The 22,151-nt window shown below is 39.3% G+C and overlaps 3 protein-coding genes across 3 annotated transcripts in view; 1 reads left to right on the forward strand and 2 right to left on the reverse strand.

Moving 5' to 3' along the window:
* The window catches only part of LOC140949851 (uncharacterized), a 196,918-nt gene that overhangs the window by 163,204 nt on the left and 11,563 nt on the right, over window positions 1-22,151 (reverse strand). The window lies entirely within an intron of this gene.
* The window catches only part of LOC140949830 (thrombospondin-2-like), a 177,528-nt gene that overhangs the window by 111,873 nt on the left and 43,504 nt on the right, over window positions 1-22,151 (reverse strand). The window lies entirely within an intron of this gene.
* LOC140949843 (uncharacterized) lies at window positions 13,890-15,371 on the forward strand. The gene is made up of 2 exons (XM_073398988.1): window positions 13,890-14,393; window positions 14,714-15,371. Exons 1-2 carry the CDS (start codon window positions 14,261-14,263, stop codon window positions 15,148-15,150), a joined length of 570 nt encoding a protein of 189 aa, XP_073255089.1. The 5' UTR covers window positions 13,890-14,260; the 3' UTR covers window positions 15,151-15,371.

Below are 22,151 nucleotides of genomic sequence, written 5' to 3' on the forward strand. Positions count from 1 at the left end.
CAGAGGCAGTCAGGAAGCCTTCACACTGTTTTTGCTCTTGCTCATTTAGGATAAGAGTATTTCCGTCTGGGAAAAACATATTTTCTTCCTTAGTGTCGGGTTGCGTATTAGCTGAAGAATAAAGATTCTGATAGAAGGATTTTGCTTCTTCTAGGATCTCGCTATCTGTATTGACAACATTATCATTTGCTAATGTGAGGTGTTCGATGGTTTTTTTTTTTATTGAAATGTCGTTTTTCCAAGTTTAGGAAGTATTTTGTATTTTTCTCTCCTTCATTATGCCACCGAGACATGGATCTTAATATTGCTCCTCGAGTTTTATATTTTGAAATTTCTTCTCTTTGTAGAATCTTAACATCTATTTCACTATAAATCTGGACTTTCTCATTTTCAGAAATGTTGTTTTCTTCTAACTCCTTTTGGAGAGACAATATTTCAGATTCAAGTTTTAACTCAAGTGATTTCATTTTAGGTTTCTTTCTCCTTGCATAGTTTAGAGAGCTTGACCTAGAATGGCATCAATCTCGTTATTGTACGCACATTCATTTGCTACATCAGTGATTGTTTTCTTAATTAGGTCAACATATTCTTTATCTAACAGGAAAGAGGTGTTCAATTTCCAAAAACCCGGGCCCCTGGGGTTTGCATTATTTGCCAAATGAATAGACATTAAAGAGTGATCTGCTTTGTACCCAGGTGATTTGCGCTTGTGTAGCTGTACCGATTTGGCGCCAAAAATGCAGTCGCGAAGGACCGGGCGACGAATTAGCATTTTTGTATAAAATAGGCGTAATGTATTTTTAATTAGACTCGCCTTGCAATCAACCAGACACAACCGTTGAAAGATAATGTAAAGAGCCGTGTTAAGATGTGTGGATTACCCAACAGAATTGTAAGTAGCATTTCGCTGCGAATATTTCAGCCTTTACGTGCAATTTCATACTTAAAACGCAAATCTTTCATTTGCTTTGCAGTTTGACTGTTGCCGATTAAGTTACCGTTGGCAACCAGTTCAGAAATAAAGTGGTTATCTGTACATCGTTGTAGCCTTCAAATTTAAGTAACGCTTCGCTACGTAATATGTCTGCATTGGTGATAGTTGTACTTAAGCTAGAGCTTGTCAAAAAAAGTCTAGACGGCAGTGTTTGTCAGGTTTTCTTCTCCTCCAAGTGAATCTTTTAGCTTCTGGATTAAAGCAACGCCAAATGTCTATGAGATCAAATACATTTGAAATGTGCTTGACCTCTTTTAACGAGTTGTTGTGGGTTATCGGTCTTCCACCTTTTTTGTCTTTTTGGACATCAAGCACTAAATTAAACAGTCTCCACCAAGAATTATCTCGCTGCATTCAAAACAGAGAAGTTGGTTTAGAACGTTTTGGAAGAATGTAGGCTTGTCTTCATTCGGTGCATAAATATTAGCCAAGGTTAAGATCTTACTTTCTAATTTGATATCAACCATGACGAACCTTCCCTCTGGATCGGAGAAAAGGATTTTAAAATTTGAAAGTTGAAATTATTATTAAAAAGCACACATACTCCGGCGCTGGCGCTAGAGAAGCTGCTAAATATGGCGGAATACCCCCACTCCGCGCACCACATCTGCTCTTTGTCTTTTGTACAATGAACTTCTTGTAGAAAATAAACGGGATATTTCTTCATCTTAAGCCAACGGAACGTCTCACGCCTTTTCATGATGTTCGACAAACCTCTCACGTTTAATGAGCAGATTACTAATTCGGCGTTTTATGGGATAGTTTGTGGATGCTGATAAACAAAGCAATTGAAAAGCGTAGAGATGTTTCGAGTATGCAACTAATTTGTATGACTAAACGAGGAAAATAAATATTGCCACCAAAAACAGAAAGGTGCGAGACTAAAATAAACAAATAAATCAAGCAAAACATTAAAAGTCCGTTGGTTGGGTCTATAAGGAGTCTCAGAAGAACTTAGTCTGATACTGGAAGCAGCCGTACGTTCGCGTGACGATGGAACTAAACAGAAAATTAAGATTAAATGTCTCGATTAAGCCTGTGCACTGGATTGAGGAGGCCTATAAGGTCTTCAGGGATATTACTTACTTTGTAAATAACATTGTTGATAATAAGCTTTCTATCGATAACTTTTGCGCTCAAACCTCGCTCCTTTGCTTGGAACATCGCTTTGATTAATACTTTCCTTTCTTGCTGTATCGCGTTTTGCGTAATCTTGGGTTATGTATACATCCTTAGCTCTCGATGAATCTTTCAACCTGTTTCTCGCTCTAAAAACTGCGTCTCTGTCTTCCCTGCTGAGGAAGCGTGCAATAATTGGTCTCGGGAAGCTTTTGGAGGCGTCTTCTGAGCGCGGTTTCCCAACACAATGAACTGGGTGGAAGTGAATATCTTCTACATTGAAATTCATGTCATTTTCTATTATATCATACACTACATCCATGCAATTTTCGTCATTGCGTTCAGGTACATTCATAAATCGAAGATTCTCGCGTCTAGAATAGTTCTCCAAAGCGATAATTTTCTCCTGTTCTTCAAGCAGCCTTGTTTTCAAATTTCCAATTTCAGCTTGTTGGCTGTCAACTTTTTTGAGGTTTACTTTGAGCAGGTCTAGTTCTTGGCGATAAGAGTCGAGGCATTGTTGGCATGTTTTCTTGTAGTCGTTGTGGGTTTTTGTTTCTTCTTGAATGTCGTTGATTGAATCCCAAGCCGCCTCTAGAGATTTTTCTACGTCTCTCTGGGACTTTTTCACACCATCAAGTTCTTGTTTCATTTCGTGTCTTAAGATTGAAATTTCGGATGTCAGGTTTCCAAAATGCTCTTGCATTTGGCTATCTAAACGAAAAAGTTTGTCTATAATTTGCTTAAACTGCTCCAGGCTAAGGGCCTCAGATTGTTTGCTGTCTTCCATCACAGTGCTGCGAGAGCGACGAATTCTTTTGGGCGATGGCGTTTGTTGTGAAGACGAGCTTGATGATCTGTTTTCTCGCTCGTTTCTTTTAGACATTAGAGGCTGTCGGGTCTACCGCCAGATTTTGGCATCGATGTTTCATTACCAAGATATTAGAATACAAAAATGACGCAAAAATTCAACGTTAGGCGTACTTCCCGTCCACAAATTTACGCAGCGACAGTGACACGTCTTGCCGCCATGGTTGCTCGACCCAATCCCCCGGCTTTCCATTTTTAATATTTTGTCAGAGTAAACATAAAAAAGTTATTAAAAATTTGGATGGTAAACTAATTTTTGGCCACTTGTAAATAAATCATACCGCATGTGCTCAAGCCCTCCCAAGGCAGTTATTTGCTTCAAATAAATACCGAGGGCTCGAGAATAAAACTTGAGTAACTCGATCTCGTTGCTGTCAACTCCAGAGGTAAATCTTATTGCGAAGTTATTTGAATGTTAAAAAATGTAAAACTCAGAAAGTTTACCAAACGTTTAGGAAACCAAAAATATAGTCAGAATTCTATTAACAGTTGACATTCGCATACGCCTCTTTGTTTTTGTGTTGTAAGGCCGGTCCCTGTTTAGAAAAGTTCAGTTGTCCTCTTAATTCTCTAGCCAAGAGTTGACAATAGCGCTCGCGAACGCTTCGATTGTTTATATGCAGAAAATTTGTCCCTGTTAGGAAGAAGACCCTACAATCGAAATCCGGCCGAGCTAACTCTTTTTTCTCATATAAACGGTTCGCCAAGTTTTGTAAGGAAATGTTGAAAAAGTTGTCTCGGCCAGGGTAGCTCGGGTAGGCGAATGTAAAAATGCTGTATATATATTTTGAAGTCATAAAGTTATGACTCTGCAAAAATATCCTATCCAGACTAAATGCAAACTGATCGCTCTTTTGAATTACAAACTTCCGCTTTACCTCAACGGAATCAAAAAGTTGTTGTGAGTATTTCAAAATCCTGTCAAAGAGGTATTTACCTTATTTCCCAACAAAGAATTATAAAATCGAGAGCGTCTTTCGCCGTGTATGTTGTACCTTTGAAATTTAACCAAAGCGCCACCTAAAACAAAGACTAGAAAAGTTTCATAATCAGCATATTTTCAAGTTCATTTTTCGTTAAAATGTAAACAATCGCACTCGCAGACGTGCTGAAATGCTGACAACGCAAATCGTCGATGAAAATAAGAAAAAGAAATTAAAAAAAGGCTAGATGTGCAAGTAGTAACCAAAACCTAAAAAAAAAACACAGAAAAAAAGCGACGAAAAGTTTTGCAGCTTGAGCGTACATGAAAATAATTGAGGTTGACGTTTTTGCTTACATTATAGCAATTTATTGAACAATTATATTCTCCAAAGGCAAGGGAGGTATCATTATTCCCCCACAAATTATAATTTAATACAATTAAGTCTGACGCGAATAATTGCTTAAGTATGATATATCAAGGGAATATCGGAGATAAAAAGAAAAACCTACCCAAAATGATAAATGTCATTGTGTCTTACGCTTCACCAAACAGCGAGACTATGCGATTTGAATTTCATATTTTATTATGGAAAAAAAATGTTGTCCTGGGAAAACAATAGTCCAGTTTCGAGTTCGGTATGACCGCTGAATTAAAGAAGTGAAGATACATTTTTTACAGGCTTAGCCTCCATCTGAAGTAAAAAATTCACAAATTCCAACGACAAAAAGACCTGTTTATTGCTTTGTCTATTGTATATATTCAGAAACTCATAAGGGGTTGAAACGTGTAACTCTGATATGTTTGCTTTGTCCGATGCACGTGATTATTCATTATTCATTATTCAAAAACCTTGTATCAGAATAGTCTATTTAAAGCATATTCTATTCTTTTTTACATTTTCCAAGGACTATAGATGTAATTAGTTACGTGTAATAACACCAAAGATAAATTTCTTATGGGGCCCGAGAGAATTTATGTCAAACTTAACAAAATGACAACTTGCACATGAAATTTTCAGAATTTTACCTGTGTTTTCACAATTCTTGTGAAATTTGACATTCACTATCTCGGGCTCCTATTAGAAATTTCCTTTGGTGTTATTACAGATAACTAATTACATCTCTAACCCTTGAAAAATGTAAAAAAGAATGCAGTATTCTTTAAATTATTCTGGTTCAAGGTTTTTGTCCTCTGAAAATTAAAATTACTCAATTCCCTGGTGGATTCCGTGTTAAAGCCATTTTGCATTTCTCCCCTTCCCCTGACACATTCTACAAAACTTCATGAGACATAAATCTTTTTCATTCTGTATTTCAAGTGAGGTATTGTTAGCTGATATCAACAGCCAGATCGACATTGGGTATTATTTCTACCAAAAGGATCTAAAAGGTATGGCCCCAGTCGTTCAAAAGGTGGATAACGCTATCCACCGGATAAATCACGATCCACTGAATGGCGCAATTGGTTTCCCTAACACTTATCCGTGGGATAGTGATTTATCCGTTGGATAGCGCTATCCAACTTTTAAACAACCGGGGCCTTTCGTTTAGAATTGCCATTTGTCAGACCTTGGCTGGTGGGTAAGCGCTATTCACCAGGTGCTGCTCAGCATAGTGGTGGCTGATAGCATCAGTTTAAAGTTTTCTAAATCATATCCAATAACGCTACAATTTCAAAAAGCCCAACTGCAAGATGAAAGACCACTCTCCTCTGGAATGCCAGAAAAAGAAAAGAGGAAATGACAGAAATGGAAAAAAGATAAAATGATTGAAAGAATTCCAAAGAGGGCTCAATGTTCCGTGGTGCGCGCATCCACGTTTATTCCGGCCCGCCTGTATTTCAGTTAGAAATTGAAGCTGTGGATGAAAAATGGAAAAATTTTTTGTCCTTTCCTTTCCTTTCCTTCACTCGAACGTTTTTGCTGGCCAGAGTCCAACATTTCCATCACAATTTATACCTTCAGAATATTGTATACTTGGCAACTCTCACGCATTAAGCATGAGTCTCACGCCGGTGGACTAAAGAGTCTAAAGACATCGATCTCACATATCAAGGACAATTTCTCACGTCTGACTCACAAATCCCGACAAAGTGTTTTTTAACACATGATAAATAGTGAAAATCCAATCCAAAAAGGCGTTAAATGATCACTTTGATGGTGTACTTTGTTGTGTTCTAACGAAATTAAAGCACGCTAAAATTGTCGTCTCTAAAATAACTTCGGAAGTGCTCAAACGTCTTCGGAACATTTGCGGACATTTTCGGCAACGTTTGGAAGTCTTCGGAAAGTCGTCGGAAATCTGCGGAAGTAGCCGGAACGTTTCTAGAAACCCTGGTGATGTCAAGGTGAAAACCCAGGAAAAGTTGGCAGGTATGATATTGGGACGTAAATAGTAAGAAAGACCACACCTAAATCATCTCGGTAAAAACTTGCAATTACTTTTGTAACGCCCTCACTCGCAGCCATCGTATGCTGGCACGTACTTAGAGGAGTGTAAATTTGAGAACATAGGTCATTAACAACAAATGGTACATGAAATACGTGGGTTTTACAATAAATCATTAACGAAATATGACTTAAGCGTCTTGATGCTAAGATTACCCATAAAAACGCACATTTGAGCCACATTGTCTGATGAAAAGAGTGGAACAATGCTACTTAAGACCTTAAAAACAGGTTTTGTAGAAAATAAGGGAAAATCAGGTCCTTTGTCCGTTGTCAGTAAAACCCAAAGCATTTGTCAGTTGTCAGTTAAAATCTTGGCCATTTGTATCCAAATTCTGGACCTAAATCACCTTCCTCGTCACTTTCAAAAGCCTTTTTCATATTGGACGATCTGACGAGTCATAAATTTAAAGAGGTTACTTCCTAACGGCTAGAAAAAAAATACAAAACGCTCTTTTTTCTGAAAACAAATACGTCGACCTATGTCAGTAGTCGGTTAATATTTTTCCTGTCGGTAGTCGGTAATTTTTTTCTCGATTTGTCGGTAGTCAGTAATAGTTTTCGTCCTTTGTCGCTAGTCAGTTAATTCACACCCTCTAGTTTTCAGTTTCTCTTGGCGCCATTTTTTTAATTAATTTATTTTTATTAATATTTATTTAGTCACTCACAAAACCTTAAACAACATGAAGAAAAGTTGTTAATTAAGTTATAAAATTAATGTGACAAGGAAGCCTAACGAAGCTTGAAGCTTATATTAATAGGCTTCCTTCAACTACCTAATGAACTAAATTCATGGCTGAGTGCAGAGTGAGCAAGATCAGAAAATTAAGCGACAGATCGGCTATCAGTGAGATAATGCTTTAATTTTTTTTAAAAACAGATATAGAAGGAGAGCTTATTAGTGAAATAGGCAACGAATTCCAGATTTTACGTCCTCGGTAAAGGATACCGAATTGCTTTATATTTGTTCTGCAAAAATGAGATCTATACTGAGAGGCTAGTCGAGTTTCGTATTGATGAACTTGATTACTACTTAAGAACAAGTCATGAAAGCTACTAGGCAAAAGATTATGGTGATAAGAATACATAAAAGTAGCGACCGAAAATGAATTAATACTAAATATGTCAAGGACTTTAAGCTGGCTAAATAAAGGGACGGTATTTGCTAGATAGTGAGCTTTTGATATGAGCCGCACTAGACGCTTTTTTTGTAGTTGCCAACTGACAACTACCGGCATGTATCATCCGCTGCCCTGTAGTACCTTATTTCGGACTCAGCTATACGAAGCTTTCGCTTTCGATCGATCGCTTTCGGTTTTTCTTTTCATTGGATTACTGGCTCAAGTTTTAAAAAGTTTTTTCGAAGTCTTTAGTTGGCCTTAGTATTTTTACTGGTGAATGAAATATGAAAGATCATTGTCCCTGTCATTGTTTGGGGTAAACGGTAAAAAACTTAAAAAGTTATCCGTTTCTATGCTCGGACATTAGAATTAATGCCGTAAATTGGGCTCATTCTCGGTGTAAGAACCTGTTAAACTCACAAGCGACGTCAAACAAAGGAAACAAAGAAGTCAACTCAATAGAACGTAGAAACACAAAAGGGGCGAAACAAAGAAAAAGTTCACAGGTTCTTACACCGAGGTAAACCCGTAAATTGCCGCTCATAAGCCCTGGGGTTATACATCTTCCTGAGGGATTTTATTAGGCTTATAAATGGAGCGAGGGCTTATATCCGAGAGGGTTTATAACCCGAATAAAACAAGCTCTTTGAAACAAGATATAACTGAGAACTGATCAAATACGTTTGGAATTTACGAGTTTTCCAAAATTGATGCATTTCAACACAGTTGGAGATAGGTTAACGTCCGTATAGGGTTTTAATCGGATGTATTTTTTATGGCTTTTATGTTAACAGGTAGGTGAGCTTATAACTGTGGGGGTTTATAAGAAGTGAAATTTATAAGCTCCGTATTTGCAAACTGAAACGATACAAGCACAGAAGACTCTTATGCCTGCATCTCATCGGTCTTCATTAAAAAGTAGAATTTTGTACTTATGAGCTTGTTCATCATCCGTTGTACATGTAAACTATGCAGAGTTTATTTCTTTAAATGTAAAAATAATCCGTTGGGCCATCTCTCCCATAAATTATCTGTCCAGAAAAGCCTGAAAATCATCGCTGAACATGGACAAAAACAAGCGTTTAAAAGGTGTTATCAACAAAGAAAAAAATTTGGAACGCTTCACGAATTTGCGTGTCATCCTCGCGCCTCACTCAATGTTAGAGCAATTTAAGAACAATTTAAGAACAGTTTGAACCAATCAGATGCCTGGATTTGGTCAATTTTAGAACATTTAAGAACAAAGCTGACCAGTCACAGACAAAAGGATTTTTGTCTTACTTTTGAAACCAAGATGGCGGCTGTGCTGTCGTAGATGTTTCCTTGAAATAGCGTACAGATGGAGGCGAAAGTGAAGGGAAAGAAAACCAATTTACTCGATAAGAAAGAAGAAAAGGATATGTACCACACTTTCGCTGACTTTGTATAGATAAAGAGCGCCTACTTCGAACGGCAGAAGGAAATGTGATGAAGAAGGAATATGGTCGGATCGACAAGCAAGAAGCAGCACATCATTCAGATAAGTTTTAATGTTTAGCCAAATGATTTCGATTTATTGAGTAATCTTAATGATGTTATTACATAGATTTGAAGTAACTCTATAATTTTTTTTAAAATTCATATACTTATTTGGAATAAGCGTCGTACGTTTGTCGTAACTGTCAAATGTAAACAGAACATATAAGCGGTGTGCGACAAACGCAGACTGCAGACTTGCAGACCGCAGACCTGCAGACTTGCAGACCTGCAGACTTGCAGACTTGCGGACTTGCAGACACGTTCGGAACTCACAGGGAGGGGGGGGGGGATAATTGCCCCCGCAGGGATTTCGTCCAGAGGGCGAAATCCCGAGGAGGCACTCTAGTAACGCGCGCGTATATTATAGCAAGTACTTACAGTTGAAATATACAGTCAGTATGCCAGAAAAAAATCTCGATTTGCTTGAACAGGGGCCGCGAGGAATCGGTAGGTAATGAAATTCCGAAGGGACCGTTTAGGTAGATTTTGTGACATTTATTGTGCAGTCATACTTCGATACTCTTTTGCGTTACGTGTTATCAGTGACATTCTGTGGAGCAGTTGTTTCAATGAAAGTTATGGACCAAAAGACACTCGTAAAGCACAGATGAAGTTATAAGGTGCGTAGAACCGTGTATATATAAACACTTGGAGAGTTTGCCAGACACGAGTTCACAAATCTTTGATTGGAAACCTTGCCAGACACTCTTTCTCTCTCTTTGACCGGAATAAGACTCAGCCCCAAACAAGCAAGACGAGTGGACAACGGCTAGCTTATCACTAGCAAACGATGGATGATTACAGAAATTCGCCGACAATCAAATTCAAGTCGGTGTGCGACAAACGCAGACTGCAGACTTGCAGACCTGCAGACCTGCAGACTTGCAGACTAGCAGACTTGCAGACTCGAAGATTTGCAGACCTACATTTTTTGTCACAGGGTTTGCTCTGTTTATTGTTGGTGAATCGCAAAGTATGTCTGAGGGCAAACAACAGCGCTAGCGGGCTGCAAACACAACAGTGCCCGATTCGACAGGTGACTGGAAATCCTTGCCGTGGAAGACTTACAGCTGAGACTTAACATCGGAAGAACGGTGACCTAAACTTCAGCGAGAGCAGGGAAGAAGAAGACGGGTGGGATCATCGAGCGGCTTTATAACGGAAGGACATCTGTGAGCAGGGAATAAGTCAGCCCAGAATTTGATTATCGGCTGAGTTAGAGGCGAAAGGATGTGTGCGTGAGTCTGGTGGAGATGTGGGTAATGAGGAGTGGGTCCTAAGAATGACTTCTCTGCAGTTTGGCAAGTACCGTGGCAAGAGTTTTGTGTGGCTTCTGCAGAATGATGTTGGTTGGGCTACCATGTTAATGACTTACCACAAACGTGCTCGCGAGACAGCAAAGCGGTACGGGGATCCACAGTGGGACAATAAAGAAGCTCTTTTTAGGTTAGTATAGTTAAGCATGCTGTTTTTAAGCAATAAAACGAACCTGATTTCTGTGGCACATTATGTATTAGCTGTAATGGCACAGTGTATTTAAAAAGAGAGATGTTTAGAAAAGGGTTTACATTAATTTTTTAGTACTTATGAGACTACCAATTTTCTTCATGTTGTTTTCTAGCCATTTAATTGCCTTCAATGCACGCTGTGTTCTTTTGTTTTACTTATAGGTATGTTAATCTTTTCCCAGAGATGATTAATGCCATTGGCAAAAGAATACGCCAGAACAAAGCCAAGGCCAGTGGAGTGGGGTCTGGAGATGCTGAAGGACATGCTCTTGTTGGTTTTGGACCATATAGTAGTATGACTAGGAAAGGACTCTCTGAGTCAGTGGACCAAAACCACAAAAGCTATGTACGAGAGCTCCTCCATCATCCAGTAACGCATTCCAGTGGTCAGCTGGATAAGATTAAACAGTATCTTATAAGGAGGCAGCAGGAGCAGGAAAAAAATGACGATGATGCCCTTGCTCGATTTGCTGATGAGGTTGACGAAAGAATGGGCACATATAATAAATAAAACTGATGACAGTATCATATTTTAGAAATATATTAAACTTGTATGTTGTGACGTAGTAAACGGTTTCCTGTAAAAGGGTGTAATTTGCTTATCAGTAGTAAGCAAATTACATCCTTTTTCCTCAATTTCAGCCCAAAATTTAAACATGACATTTATACATGTACATGTACAGATATTATTTATATATTACAGATGTTATTTGTTTAAGGTAGATTTTTTACTGTTAGTCTGTTTGATTTAATACTGTCAATCCTTCTATTATCTATTTGTAGTTACTCCCTCTACTGGTCCCAGTTCGACAGTGACAGCTGCACCCCCTATATCGGATACTCCAGAGGTTAGATATATAATTATTTATTATTAGAATTTATATTGTTATTGGTTTTAAAGGTTGTATCTGGTTGAACTAAGTCCTACACAACTGTTTAACAGTATCATTTTTCTTTTACATCTACCCTTTTCACAGAAAATTGCTCTTCCCAAAGCTTGGCAAGAGACCTTACCAATTGAGCAACAACGTTGGATGAGCAAAGCACTGTACCAGTTCAACCCTTCGACTGGCAAGTCCGAGATAAAGAAAGACCTTAAGATGTGGTGGATCCCACCAGAGCCTGTCCATAACTGCAACCAACCCCCAGCTTCACCTGACACTTACTTTTGAGAACCCTTTTTTCTCTGGGCACCACAGAGAATTTGGGGCCTTGATCTGCGCTGCACCGAGGAGTGTAAAGCAAATCAAGCTAAACAGAATGTGAAGGTACAATTACATATAGGACTTGGGTTTTTTAAAGTAGTCTTTATTTATATTAACATTTGTTACTGATATTTATATACAGTTTTACGTGATATTTTTAGTATAATATTATTGTCTTGTCCTTTAATAATACAAATGTAAATATTACCTTGTGCGGACATGAATAAAGCTTTCATTTATGCTTTGGGGATAGCATTGTAATGTTCAGCAATACATCTTTACTCTCCATAATCATGGATATTAAGCTTTTTTCTCCAATTATGTATCATTTTTTTCAGCTGTACCTTACACAATCAGGGTTATACAAAACAGTACGGAGAGTGTTGGACATGGACCAATGGTACTTCATGGGTACAGAGTACCAGCTAGAATGCAAGTTTTGCAAAAATAAAATTTGCTGCCTGGTCCAGTGTGGTACTTGGTCAACTGTGCTTGGGCCATCGGAGCTACTTTCCAGCACTACTCACATACAGGTACCAGTAAAAAACAAAGTCGTTAATTTATTGTAATAATTCACCAGCAGTAAGATGAGATGACATGAAAAAAGAAAACCCACTCGCCTTTTGCTGGAAAATAATAATACCAAATTCATTTATGCATTATTTAATAATGGCTTAATCAAATGACTTGTCCAGAAATTTGTTTTCCTATTTTTTTGTATTCAGATACTCTTGTGATTTGTGAGTTGTTGGCCTGTTAAGACAGAGGACCCTCGGGAACTCTTCCACTAAGGTGTGTAATCAAGTTGGAGAGCAGCATAGTGAATTTTACATGAAAAGGCTCGAGGTTTTTACAAGCTAGGGAGCCATTTCATGTCAAAGCTGCAAGTGGCTTATTCAGTATTGCTGCTCCCAACAAAGAATTAACACCAATCACACCGGTGCCTAAAGGACCTTGGTTTCTTGCCGTTTATGTGAGGGATGTCTTGAGCAGGCTAGATGAAGTGAAGGCAAAGATAACCTCTACCTTTGGCTCAGTCCTTAAAATGGACTCAACAAAGAGGGTAATAGCTTCATAAGAATTTTTCACTTTTCAATTGTAAATAATTATTATTATGGTGGACTCTTCTTACAAAACAGTGAAATTTGATGGGGGAGGGTACTTAGTAACTTGGAAGCTAAAACCATGTCAGCACAGTAATTAAAGTTTGTTGATTAAGTAATAAAACCTTGCAGAGAGAAATATTATTAAATGGAATAATGACTATTAAATAATATTTTTTAGAAATGCATGTACACTGTACTGTATCTACACTAGCATATTTTGGGCACTTTCATTTTCTGTGTATGCATTGCAGTGTTATATTTATCATAAAATGTTTTAACAATCGTTCTTCTTGCACAATTTTGCAGGTCACTAAAAAGCTTGGAGGAAATACTGCTGGGACAGCTTCTTGGGCCACAAATGTGGGCAATGAGCTTGGTCACGTACTTTCATCTGTCTTGACAGATTCGGAAGGTGATGGTCTCGGCGACATGGTGACTGGCTTGGTAGAGAGATACAGAAACTCCAATGTACCTCCACCAAAACTTCTGTATGTGAACCGAGATTGCTGTTCTACGAAGTTAAAGAGCCATTTCCATGAGTGGAGCAATCTGGTCATACGTCTCGATGTATGGCATTTTATGAGACAGTTTGCTGCTGGTTGCTGTTCAGAATCCCATGCCCTGTATGCTACCTTTATGTCTCGACTATCTGCATGTGTGTTTGAGTGGGATACCAAAGACCTTCAAAGATTATATGCAGCCAAAAGGGGACAACTCTCTGCCAGTGGAGTGTCGAGAAAACGGAAACAAGATGTTGCTATGTATATTACTAAGAAAGAACTGGCCTTGCACAGCCACTGCAATCGACGCACACGGGGAGTGGAGGAAACAACTCGTCTCATCAAAGATCTAATCGACACGTTTTCTTCTGACAAAGCGAAGGATACCATGGGTATACCTCTGCTGAAGAAAACATTGATCCAGCAGAATTGGGAGGAGCAGAAACAGCACATTTCGAGCATACAGGACGTAGATGACCCTGCCATTCAATTGTACACCCAGACTGGTACATTAAAGAAGGGTGGTGTTGAGCTCCCCATGTACAGATATGCCTGAGGGTCAACATCATTGGAGTCATTCCATTTACACATTGATCGCTTCATTCCAGGTAAAAAACACACAAAATCCTTTACTTATAAAACAATAATGTCCTCATCCTCCTTAAGGATCACCTCTGTTAACAAAAAATGTTGACTTAAGAGATATGAAGAGATGTGTAAGGTACATTCCAACTACTATCTGTGTTTCTGAAAAGATTGTACTGAAACAGAAAGTTGTGTTATTTAATGGTCTAAGACCATCTTATAAAATGGTAACATCTTTCTTCTGGCACTCCATTTAAATGCTTAAATTTTTTACTTGTAGGTACAATAGCCAATGATATCCACTTTCAGTGCTATCTACTTGAGGGCATTGTACGCTGGAATGAAGACAGGGCTTCGGCGGCCATGATAGATGGGAGTGAAAATTCACCAACAAGCAGCTACTCTTCCTCCCTAAAGTACGAAATCAACCGCTTGACTAAAATGGTGTATGGTGAAGAGCAGCAAAAGAACTTTGACCATCCTGGCAAGTACACAGGTAATGTGGGTTAATTGTTTATCTTAATCATGTTTTGCATGGAGTTAGGTAACAGATAAATAGTGCTGTGTCAGCTACTAAGTGTATCCCATGTATGAGCAATCTATAGGCTGCTGATTTCCACCTTCATTTGGAAGGTTGCAGTTCCTAATAACCACATAAAACTAACATACCGATTTGAAATGTTCTTGTTATTACGAAATTAGTGAGAAAATGGGGTTAGAATATCTTTACAGCCAGACAGGGAAGACTTGGTCTTCAGATGTCAGTCGTCTTGATCCAGATGAACCGGATGAACTGACTGATTATTTTGTCTACAGGTTTAACAAGAGACAACATAGAAAACAGGGTTCTGATCCAGTCCCTCCCACCCACTGCACCAGTTGAGTCTGCTGAGCCACTTCCTCCTACACAGTCACTTCTGTCCAAGCCACCAACCTATCCAGCTCGAACGCCAGATGACTTTAAACCTATTCCAAATCTACCAACTGAAAGACCTAAAGGCACACAAAGAGTTGTACCTCCAGCTGAAGGGGCAGTCCGTGTATATAACAGTCCCACTGTTATACCAGTGCCACGTACAACACTGTACAACCAGCGTAAAAGGGCAGCTAAAGCAGAAACGCCTACAAGTCCTGAGACTGCAAGCAAACGGAAGTACCAGAGGTCAACTACTTTTAACGTCTGCAGACAGTGCCACCTTCGCCTAAAACGAAGACGTTTGGTCACAGTCGCCATGTTGGCAGATATGGACTAGAAACCTTTTGTCCTTCAGTAGAGGGGAAAAGGTATCCAAGTGTGGATGCCTGGCTCCAGGAAAGGCGAAGAGAAAATCCAAAAAAAGAAAAACAGAATTCTACATGACAGAATTTTTAGTCTTATCTATGATTTTTGTTTTGCAAATTACATTATACCCAAAGTAGCTATGCGTACGGTATTGTTTACATGATACCACCACAAAATGTCGTACCGGCGCGAGTCACCCCGGCGTGAGTTCACCCCGGTTGTTGTACCGGGGCGAGAATTTCACTCCGGTACGAAATATCGCAACAGTATCATGCGTAATGTTTGCGATTTTGAATCTTACGCGTATTTTATCAACATGGAGGGGACCTTCAAATAACGAGATATGAAATGACCCAGTCATCATGTAAACGCGATACGAAATAAAAAAGTCATCCCGGTATGAAACTCGCGCGCATGCGAGTTTTCTCATGTGAACACCCCCCTAATCCTAATAAAACCCCTTAGGAAGATGAATAAGCCCAGGGCTTATAAGCAATAGTTTACATGTCCCCTGTAAGTCAGAAATACACTGTTTTCCCAAGCAAACGAATATGATGAACAAATAATGTTCACAGTATATAGTCTAAGTTCTTCTTTGAGTCTAATTCCTGACCACTTCTCGTGGACTTTCTAGGGTTAACAGGAATCGAGGTCAGCACAGGACTGGGGATTCTAAGTATGAGTAAGCGATCTGGAACTGCACTGTGCACCCGCTTTGCTCCCTTGGGTGTTTCCAGTACAGGAATCAGGTTGCGCCAGGAACCTCAGCCTGGGGTTTCTATTGCTTAAGACGGTGAGGTTCAACCTTTGCACGAAAACACCCCTTCAGCCCTTTGGTGCCATAACCATGGTGGAGGGTGAGAGGTTCTTTCCGCAGTGGCGCCTGTCGAATTTCCTCTTTCTTCTGACTTTCTTTTCCTTCTTTCGGAACTGGTCCAAGTAATACCAACAAGAGTCTAGTTGCGATGTGACGGTGGGGACAGTAGTTTGCGGACCCCCCCCCCCCCTCCCCCATTGACAATAGGGACCTTACGAAACTACGACGGCAACGGGAACCTAGAAAAAGTCATAGGTTTAATTAGCAAAACAACTGTGCACGTGCATCACGCTTTTTTGTACACTTCTTTGCTGTCCCTTCACAACTACGACGTTAAATGACCAAATTTTAAGTTTACTTGAGAACGGGAACGGCAAGGCAATAAATTCTACCATCTTTGTTTGAATTCGGGCGCGGACCCTCTCTTCAGCTCCAATCAAAATTCACGTCTTTTTTAATAACAGAGTGAATTGGAATAATCGTGAAAAAGTCTATTTTTCAGCGACGTTTTCATGGACGTCGCAGTTGTCGGATCGTAGGGTCCCTAATTCCGCGGTCCTAATTCCTCTCTATTTTGGGGAGTCGCGGAAAGTCACGTGAAAGCAACAGGAGAAAGTATCTCTTCCCTCGTCATAAATTGAGCGCTTGCACGCAGGTTTTTATTCACAAGTGGGAATTTTTCTGACCACCCCGAGTTCGGAGAGTTGGCGGTGAGTTCCTCGGTGACTTGCTTTGCTGTTTGCAGAGGTCAGTGGTTTCGAATCCCGTACAAGTCCCGTAAAGATCACCATGAAATAACCTGAGCTTGAAATGGTGAAGGATTTTTCTACCAGGAAAATTATGTTCGTTGGAAAAACGTTACTTGCTTGACAAATATTCGCTGAGATGAATAACAAGGTAAACTTTGATGTTGCCTAGGCGAAGTGGAAAAATTAGCTTTCGGATCTATTGCTTGCAGAATAACATTTCCCATTTTTAGGTTTTACAAACAAGACTCGTTTATCATTATCACAGACTTTCTTCAAAAAATTTTGGATAGCCCTTAACACTTGAGAAATCGCAGTAATATACGCAACAACGCACTGAAGACCCTTAGCGGGATGTTAGCCTTATCATTAAAGATTATTATTATTCATTCAAAATATTTCTCCGTTTCTGATTGGCTAAAAGCACACGCATAACACACCATAACCAGCTACTACTGACCAAATTTGGAAGAATTTTGCTATTAATCAACCGATGACGTCAAAAGTGCATCACAGTTGCAGGTTAATGCACCGTTAACCGAGAACACCTGGGAAGAGGTTGAGTTGTTTTGGTTGTGAAAAGAACTGATGGCCGAACAGTTGGCGGAACATTCTACTCGTTTCACGACAAACTATTGTCTAAAAACGTAAAGAGAAGACAACTCGACGGACAGCATCTGCTATTTGGAGTATATTTGCAGACCTGAACAGTCCTTTATCTTCTAAACATGCACTATCCAGGTGAAGTTCACATCGACGAAGGTAAGCATGTTTTAGCTTGTTTTTAAACTAGGAATTATTTTGAATGAATAATAAAGCAATTAATAAATTCGGCTTTCATAGGATATATAACAATTATTCACCGAAGTGGAGGTGGCTAGTATTGGTATTTACCGAGGCCGCGAAGCGGTGAGTTAAATAGCCACTACTAGCCACCGACACTGAGGTGAATAATTGTTTTAGTATATACTAAAACAGTGAGATAATTGAGCACAAAATGATGATTTTTAACTCATTTACTGTTGCCAACGATTACAATTTTGGCGCGCGATGACCGAACGGCCGCGGTCGTCGCTTTTTCTTAGCGACAAATAAAACTTTTGAAGGCGTTTGTTTAGCTCTTGAGGGGAAGTTTCTTCAAAAGGAGTTGTGAATTCTGTTTGTATTTAAAATAATTCTGTAAAAAAGATTATTAAATTTAGTTTTAAGCTTATTTATGAACAAGTCAACTAAATAAAGTAATACAAGATGCTTAATTTGCATTTGTAAACGAAAAACTTTTTCGCCGGTTTTACCGATAACTATTCAAGTCAAAAAGACAAAGCTTTACCTGTTAAAACTTCCAAACCGAACTTCGTCACCTTCTTCATGTATTTCGGAAATAGCTTACTTGCATTGATTAGTTGTGAAATTTCCTAGTTTGTTACGGCAGCAAACCGGGAAAGCATTTTGCTCGCAACCTACGCAAGTTTGGTGTCACTCGCTCGGAGGAACTGGAGGTGAATCAGTGAATAGTGCAGGATATTCACTGATTGAGTAGCCAATCAGAGCGTGTGAAAAACACTATCCACTGTTTTAGTATATACTAAAAAGAATTATGCAGATCTCGGAGGGTGTTATCAAAGGCCTCAGTGGATAACACCCTGCGATAACTGCATAATTCTTCATATCCTACTCAGCCTCATTCATTAATTGCTAAATTTTGTTTATTAGAAGAGCATTCCAAGACTGAAGGAGTTAGCACTGACCTGGTAGTAACATTATAATAAAGCTGATCAACAAACAAACATACAAAGGAAAGAAATAGGTCTACTGTTTGCTGAATTTATTTTTACGGGCAAATTAACTTAATCAATTCCTTTATTGGTCATCGATATTGGCTTTATCAGTGCATCTTAATCTATAAAAAGGAGAAAAAAATATGTTGGTTAAAACAACATTCGTCAAGCTTTATTTCGTAATAAATTTGTCTGGTAAAATAGGCGGGTCGCATACAAATGCAAGTCGATGTAAGTGGCTAATTTCAATGCAGACTTCAAACGAAGAGAACATCGCAGTGTAAGACGCGACTTAAGTAGTTGCGAAAAGAAAGCTTATATTTCCAGTTCGCAACAACATAAGTTGCGTCTTTCACTACAATGATCATTTCGTCATCTATTTGTTAATTCGGTGGTTGAAATATATGAAATTTATGTATTCATCATTTCAATGCAGGTTATTAAGTTTGGTCAGATTCTTAACCCTCGGACGTACACGCAAATTCATACCACCACCGTGGTATAAGGGAGGGACTGCCTCGTACCCAGACGTCTCTCTCTCAATAAAAACGTGCGCGCAAAGGAAGGCGGGAAGGAGACAACGGGCGCGAGGTCGCTTCGCCTGCCGTTTGCACCCTTCCCATGGTCCCTTGCGGTTCATTACCAATGGCTCGCAATTACCTTGCGAAAAACGAAGCGGCTGAGAAGGAGGCTGAGGGGGGGGCGGTTGGATGGAACCCCTCCCCGAAGTTTTTGTCATGTTCCAGTATTTCGAAACGATTTTACCTCTAGTGGAAGGCCTTTGATCTTCTTAACAAGATCAAGTATATTTTACGGGTGGTGGCGCTGCTGTTGGCCTGTGACGTCACCAACAACGGTTGCCATCTTGGCCGCAATTTTTGACTTGCCAAGAATTAGAGATCAGGTTAAAACCGCGAGAAATAGTAATTTTTGTGCTTTACGTGAAAAATAACACATAAATAAGCACTTTGCATGATTTTAGCCTCAAGATTTACTTTTATTGTTGAAAGAAGTTGAAAAAACATGTATTTATACCTAAAAATGGCTAGACCACCTGCTACTTATGACGTCTTATCTCGTAACCATAGCAGCTGACCATCACTGAACTTGTCTTAAAAGTGTGCGAGGGATGAACGAACAGCTACTGAAAACGTCAGGTGCTGATGTTTTATCCTCTAAGAAAAAACTCAGAAAAACCTTACGGGGGGTTGGCATCCCTCCCCCCTCCCCCCCCCCACCTTGTACGTCCGAGGGTTAATCGTTCCCGAACTACCAAGAAACTCACCATACTTAATAAGAAAAAAAGAGGGTATCTTTCTTTTCACCGATGGTCTATAAATAATCAGTAAATGTAGTATGTAGTATGATCATGAACATATCACGGCGGGATAAGGGCCAAGCAATGTTAAGAAAACGAGACCAAATCAAGGGCCTCTTCACATTAGCCCTGTTGAACGGGATGGCCCTCTTTCTGAGACCAATGTCTAATCCCCTTGGGTTCATAAGAGGATTTTGAGCCCGGCGTGAGATGAGAAAAGGTCGAAGATCCTGGGGGCAAGTTCTGGCGGGAACTTTAAAAACAAAGCAAACATGGCGAACAAAAAAGTTATAACTTTTGTGCCTATCATAGATTTGCAACTCTTAAATCTGTATCAGTGCAGTTAAATGAGAGTACTTATGATGTGAAAAATACAGTAGGCGTGGTAAAATGATGCCATTTGGGTCGCCAGAGTTCATTCCACTTTCATCTCGGTAACCGGGCTAAAGCGTTCATATAGCAAGATTTTTAGCCCGCCTATCAGATATACATGTACTTATGCTGTATCCCATTACAATATTTGAAAGCTAACCGTTTTCAGTTCAGTGCTTAACCCTAATCACTGTAGATCAGTGTTTAACTCTTTAGTATGCTTTCTCCATAACTGGTGCTCTGCAGTTTTGTTTTGCTTTTCAGCGGTTCTACAAGGTTAGTGGCATGGGGTTCTGTTCCAGTATCGTTACGTTAGGAGAAGAATGTGTTGTGTAAACCTCTTAAGGTGTCCAATCTGGCTTCTCCTGATGCTAACCTCTCAGAAACCGAGCTGATATTTCGCAAATAAACTAGACGAAATCGGTCCCTGTACCCAGGCCAGCCCTGTCAAGAACAGAGATCATATGAAGAAGCCCTTTAATCTCGAGGAGGACCCCGTTCTAAACGCCACCCCTTCCTCTTGGACCTAAACCGAGGCCCACGGACGCTCTTTCACTTTACGAATATTCACCTTTTCCCACCACTGCTATTCAGCCATCAACAGGTGTCGGTTTCTACAAAACAGAGACATTAATGTCAGTACTCTATCCAGTGAAGTGCTTCTGGTAAGTAAAGATTGATAAAACGAACACTTGATGTCAAAAAAGGGATGGCATAACCAACACTCCATAAAGCGCACCACATATAGTAAAGACTACGTCTCTTGTTAGAAAGTTCTTGAATATTACGAATTATGTATCTTAAGTTTGTTTGTTTTATTTTACCAAAGTAGATCATGTAATGCATGGTCGTAAGGAAGACAAAATTTAAAAGAAACGCCGGGTTCGCGAGGGTAACATTATTCGTGTATTTTGATCTGCCAACTGAACAAACTAGGCATTCATTGTGTTAAGGACGTTTGCTGTTATTGCTAGGAGTGCTATAACTTAGAGTTAGTGACCTAGAGACGCCAATTACAATCATTTGTATGTCAGCAGTAGTAAATTAGTTAACAGAGGGACTGTATACAAGTATAGAGATGAAGCAGATTGCACAGAAGTCAAAAGTTTGTTAAAAATATAGGAATTAGTATTTGTCGTTCCCAAAATCATTTATAGCGGCCTTCAACCTGTGCGTATGAGGATTTTTGCCTCGCTTGTGATTTATATGAAACTTTTATATCTATAAGCAATAGAATTAAAACATGAGTAATATGATAGGAACCGGTTACTCCTTTTTTTTTCAAGAATCTCATTCAGTAGTGCAGGAATACGTTAACACCGATGTCAAAACGAAAGAAATGTGGTGGTTGTGGTGGTGGATGGAAAACAATAGAAATGTAAAGATGCAAAAAGGGAGGAGGGAAAATGAAGAAAGATCGTTTTTGGTGACAGAAAGAGATAGTTTGCCTTCGTGCTCATTTAATATGCACGATTTGTGCGCCAAGAATCAGTGAACCGAAACTTTAACAATTGAGACAATGAAAGCAACAGGACATAGAATGTGTATAATTACGTTAAGGCTAAGGAATTATAAGTCACGGGTAGCTTCATACCCAAATATGGGTATGACTGACATAATTTAAAATAAACTATGTCATCATCTATCTAAAAATAACTAAAAACCTGTCAAACCTACATGTCAAACAAGTTAAATCCGGACAACGCTACGGGAGTCTAAGGTTTCAGTTGTGTGTTTTCGCATGACGTCGTGGCGGCCATATTTGTGTCCCAAAACAATGAAACGGCGGCCATGTGTGTGTCCCAAACCAGTCCTGTGGGAGTTGAACTCTTTTCTTATGCAAACGCTTTCTTTTGTTACTATAAATTTGCATGGATGCTGGCCATGTGAGTGAAAGCACAGAATTGCATTACGAATAACTCTTGGAATACAAAAGATGGG

This window comes from Porites lutea, chromosome 1 (genome assembly GCF_958299795.1).
Source record: "Porites lutea chromosome 1, jaPorLute2.1, whole genome shotgun sequence".
In the NCBI taxonomy this organism is placed as follows: domain Eukaryota; kingdom Metazoa; phylum Cnidaria; class Anthozoa; order Scleractinia; family Poritidae; genus Porites; species Porites lutea.

Coding starts and splice junctions, on each gene's coding strand:
- LOC140949843 (XM_073398988.1), top strand. CDS start 14,261: ATGATAGATGGGAGTGAAAATTCACCAACAAGCAGCTACTCTTCCTCC. Junction 14,394..14,713: donor CCATCCTGGCAAGTACACAG/GTAATGTGGGTT, acceptor TTTTGTCTACAG/GTTTAACAAGAGACAACATA.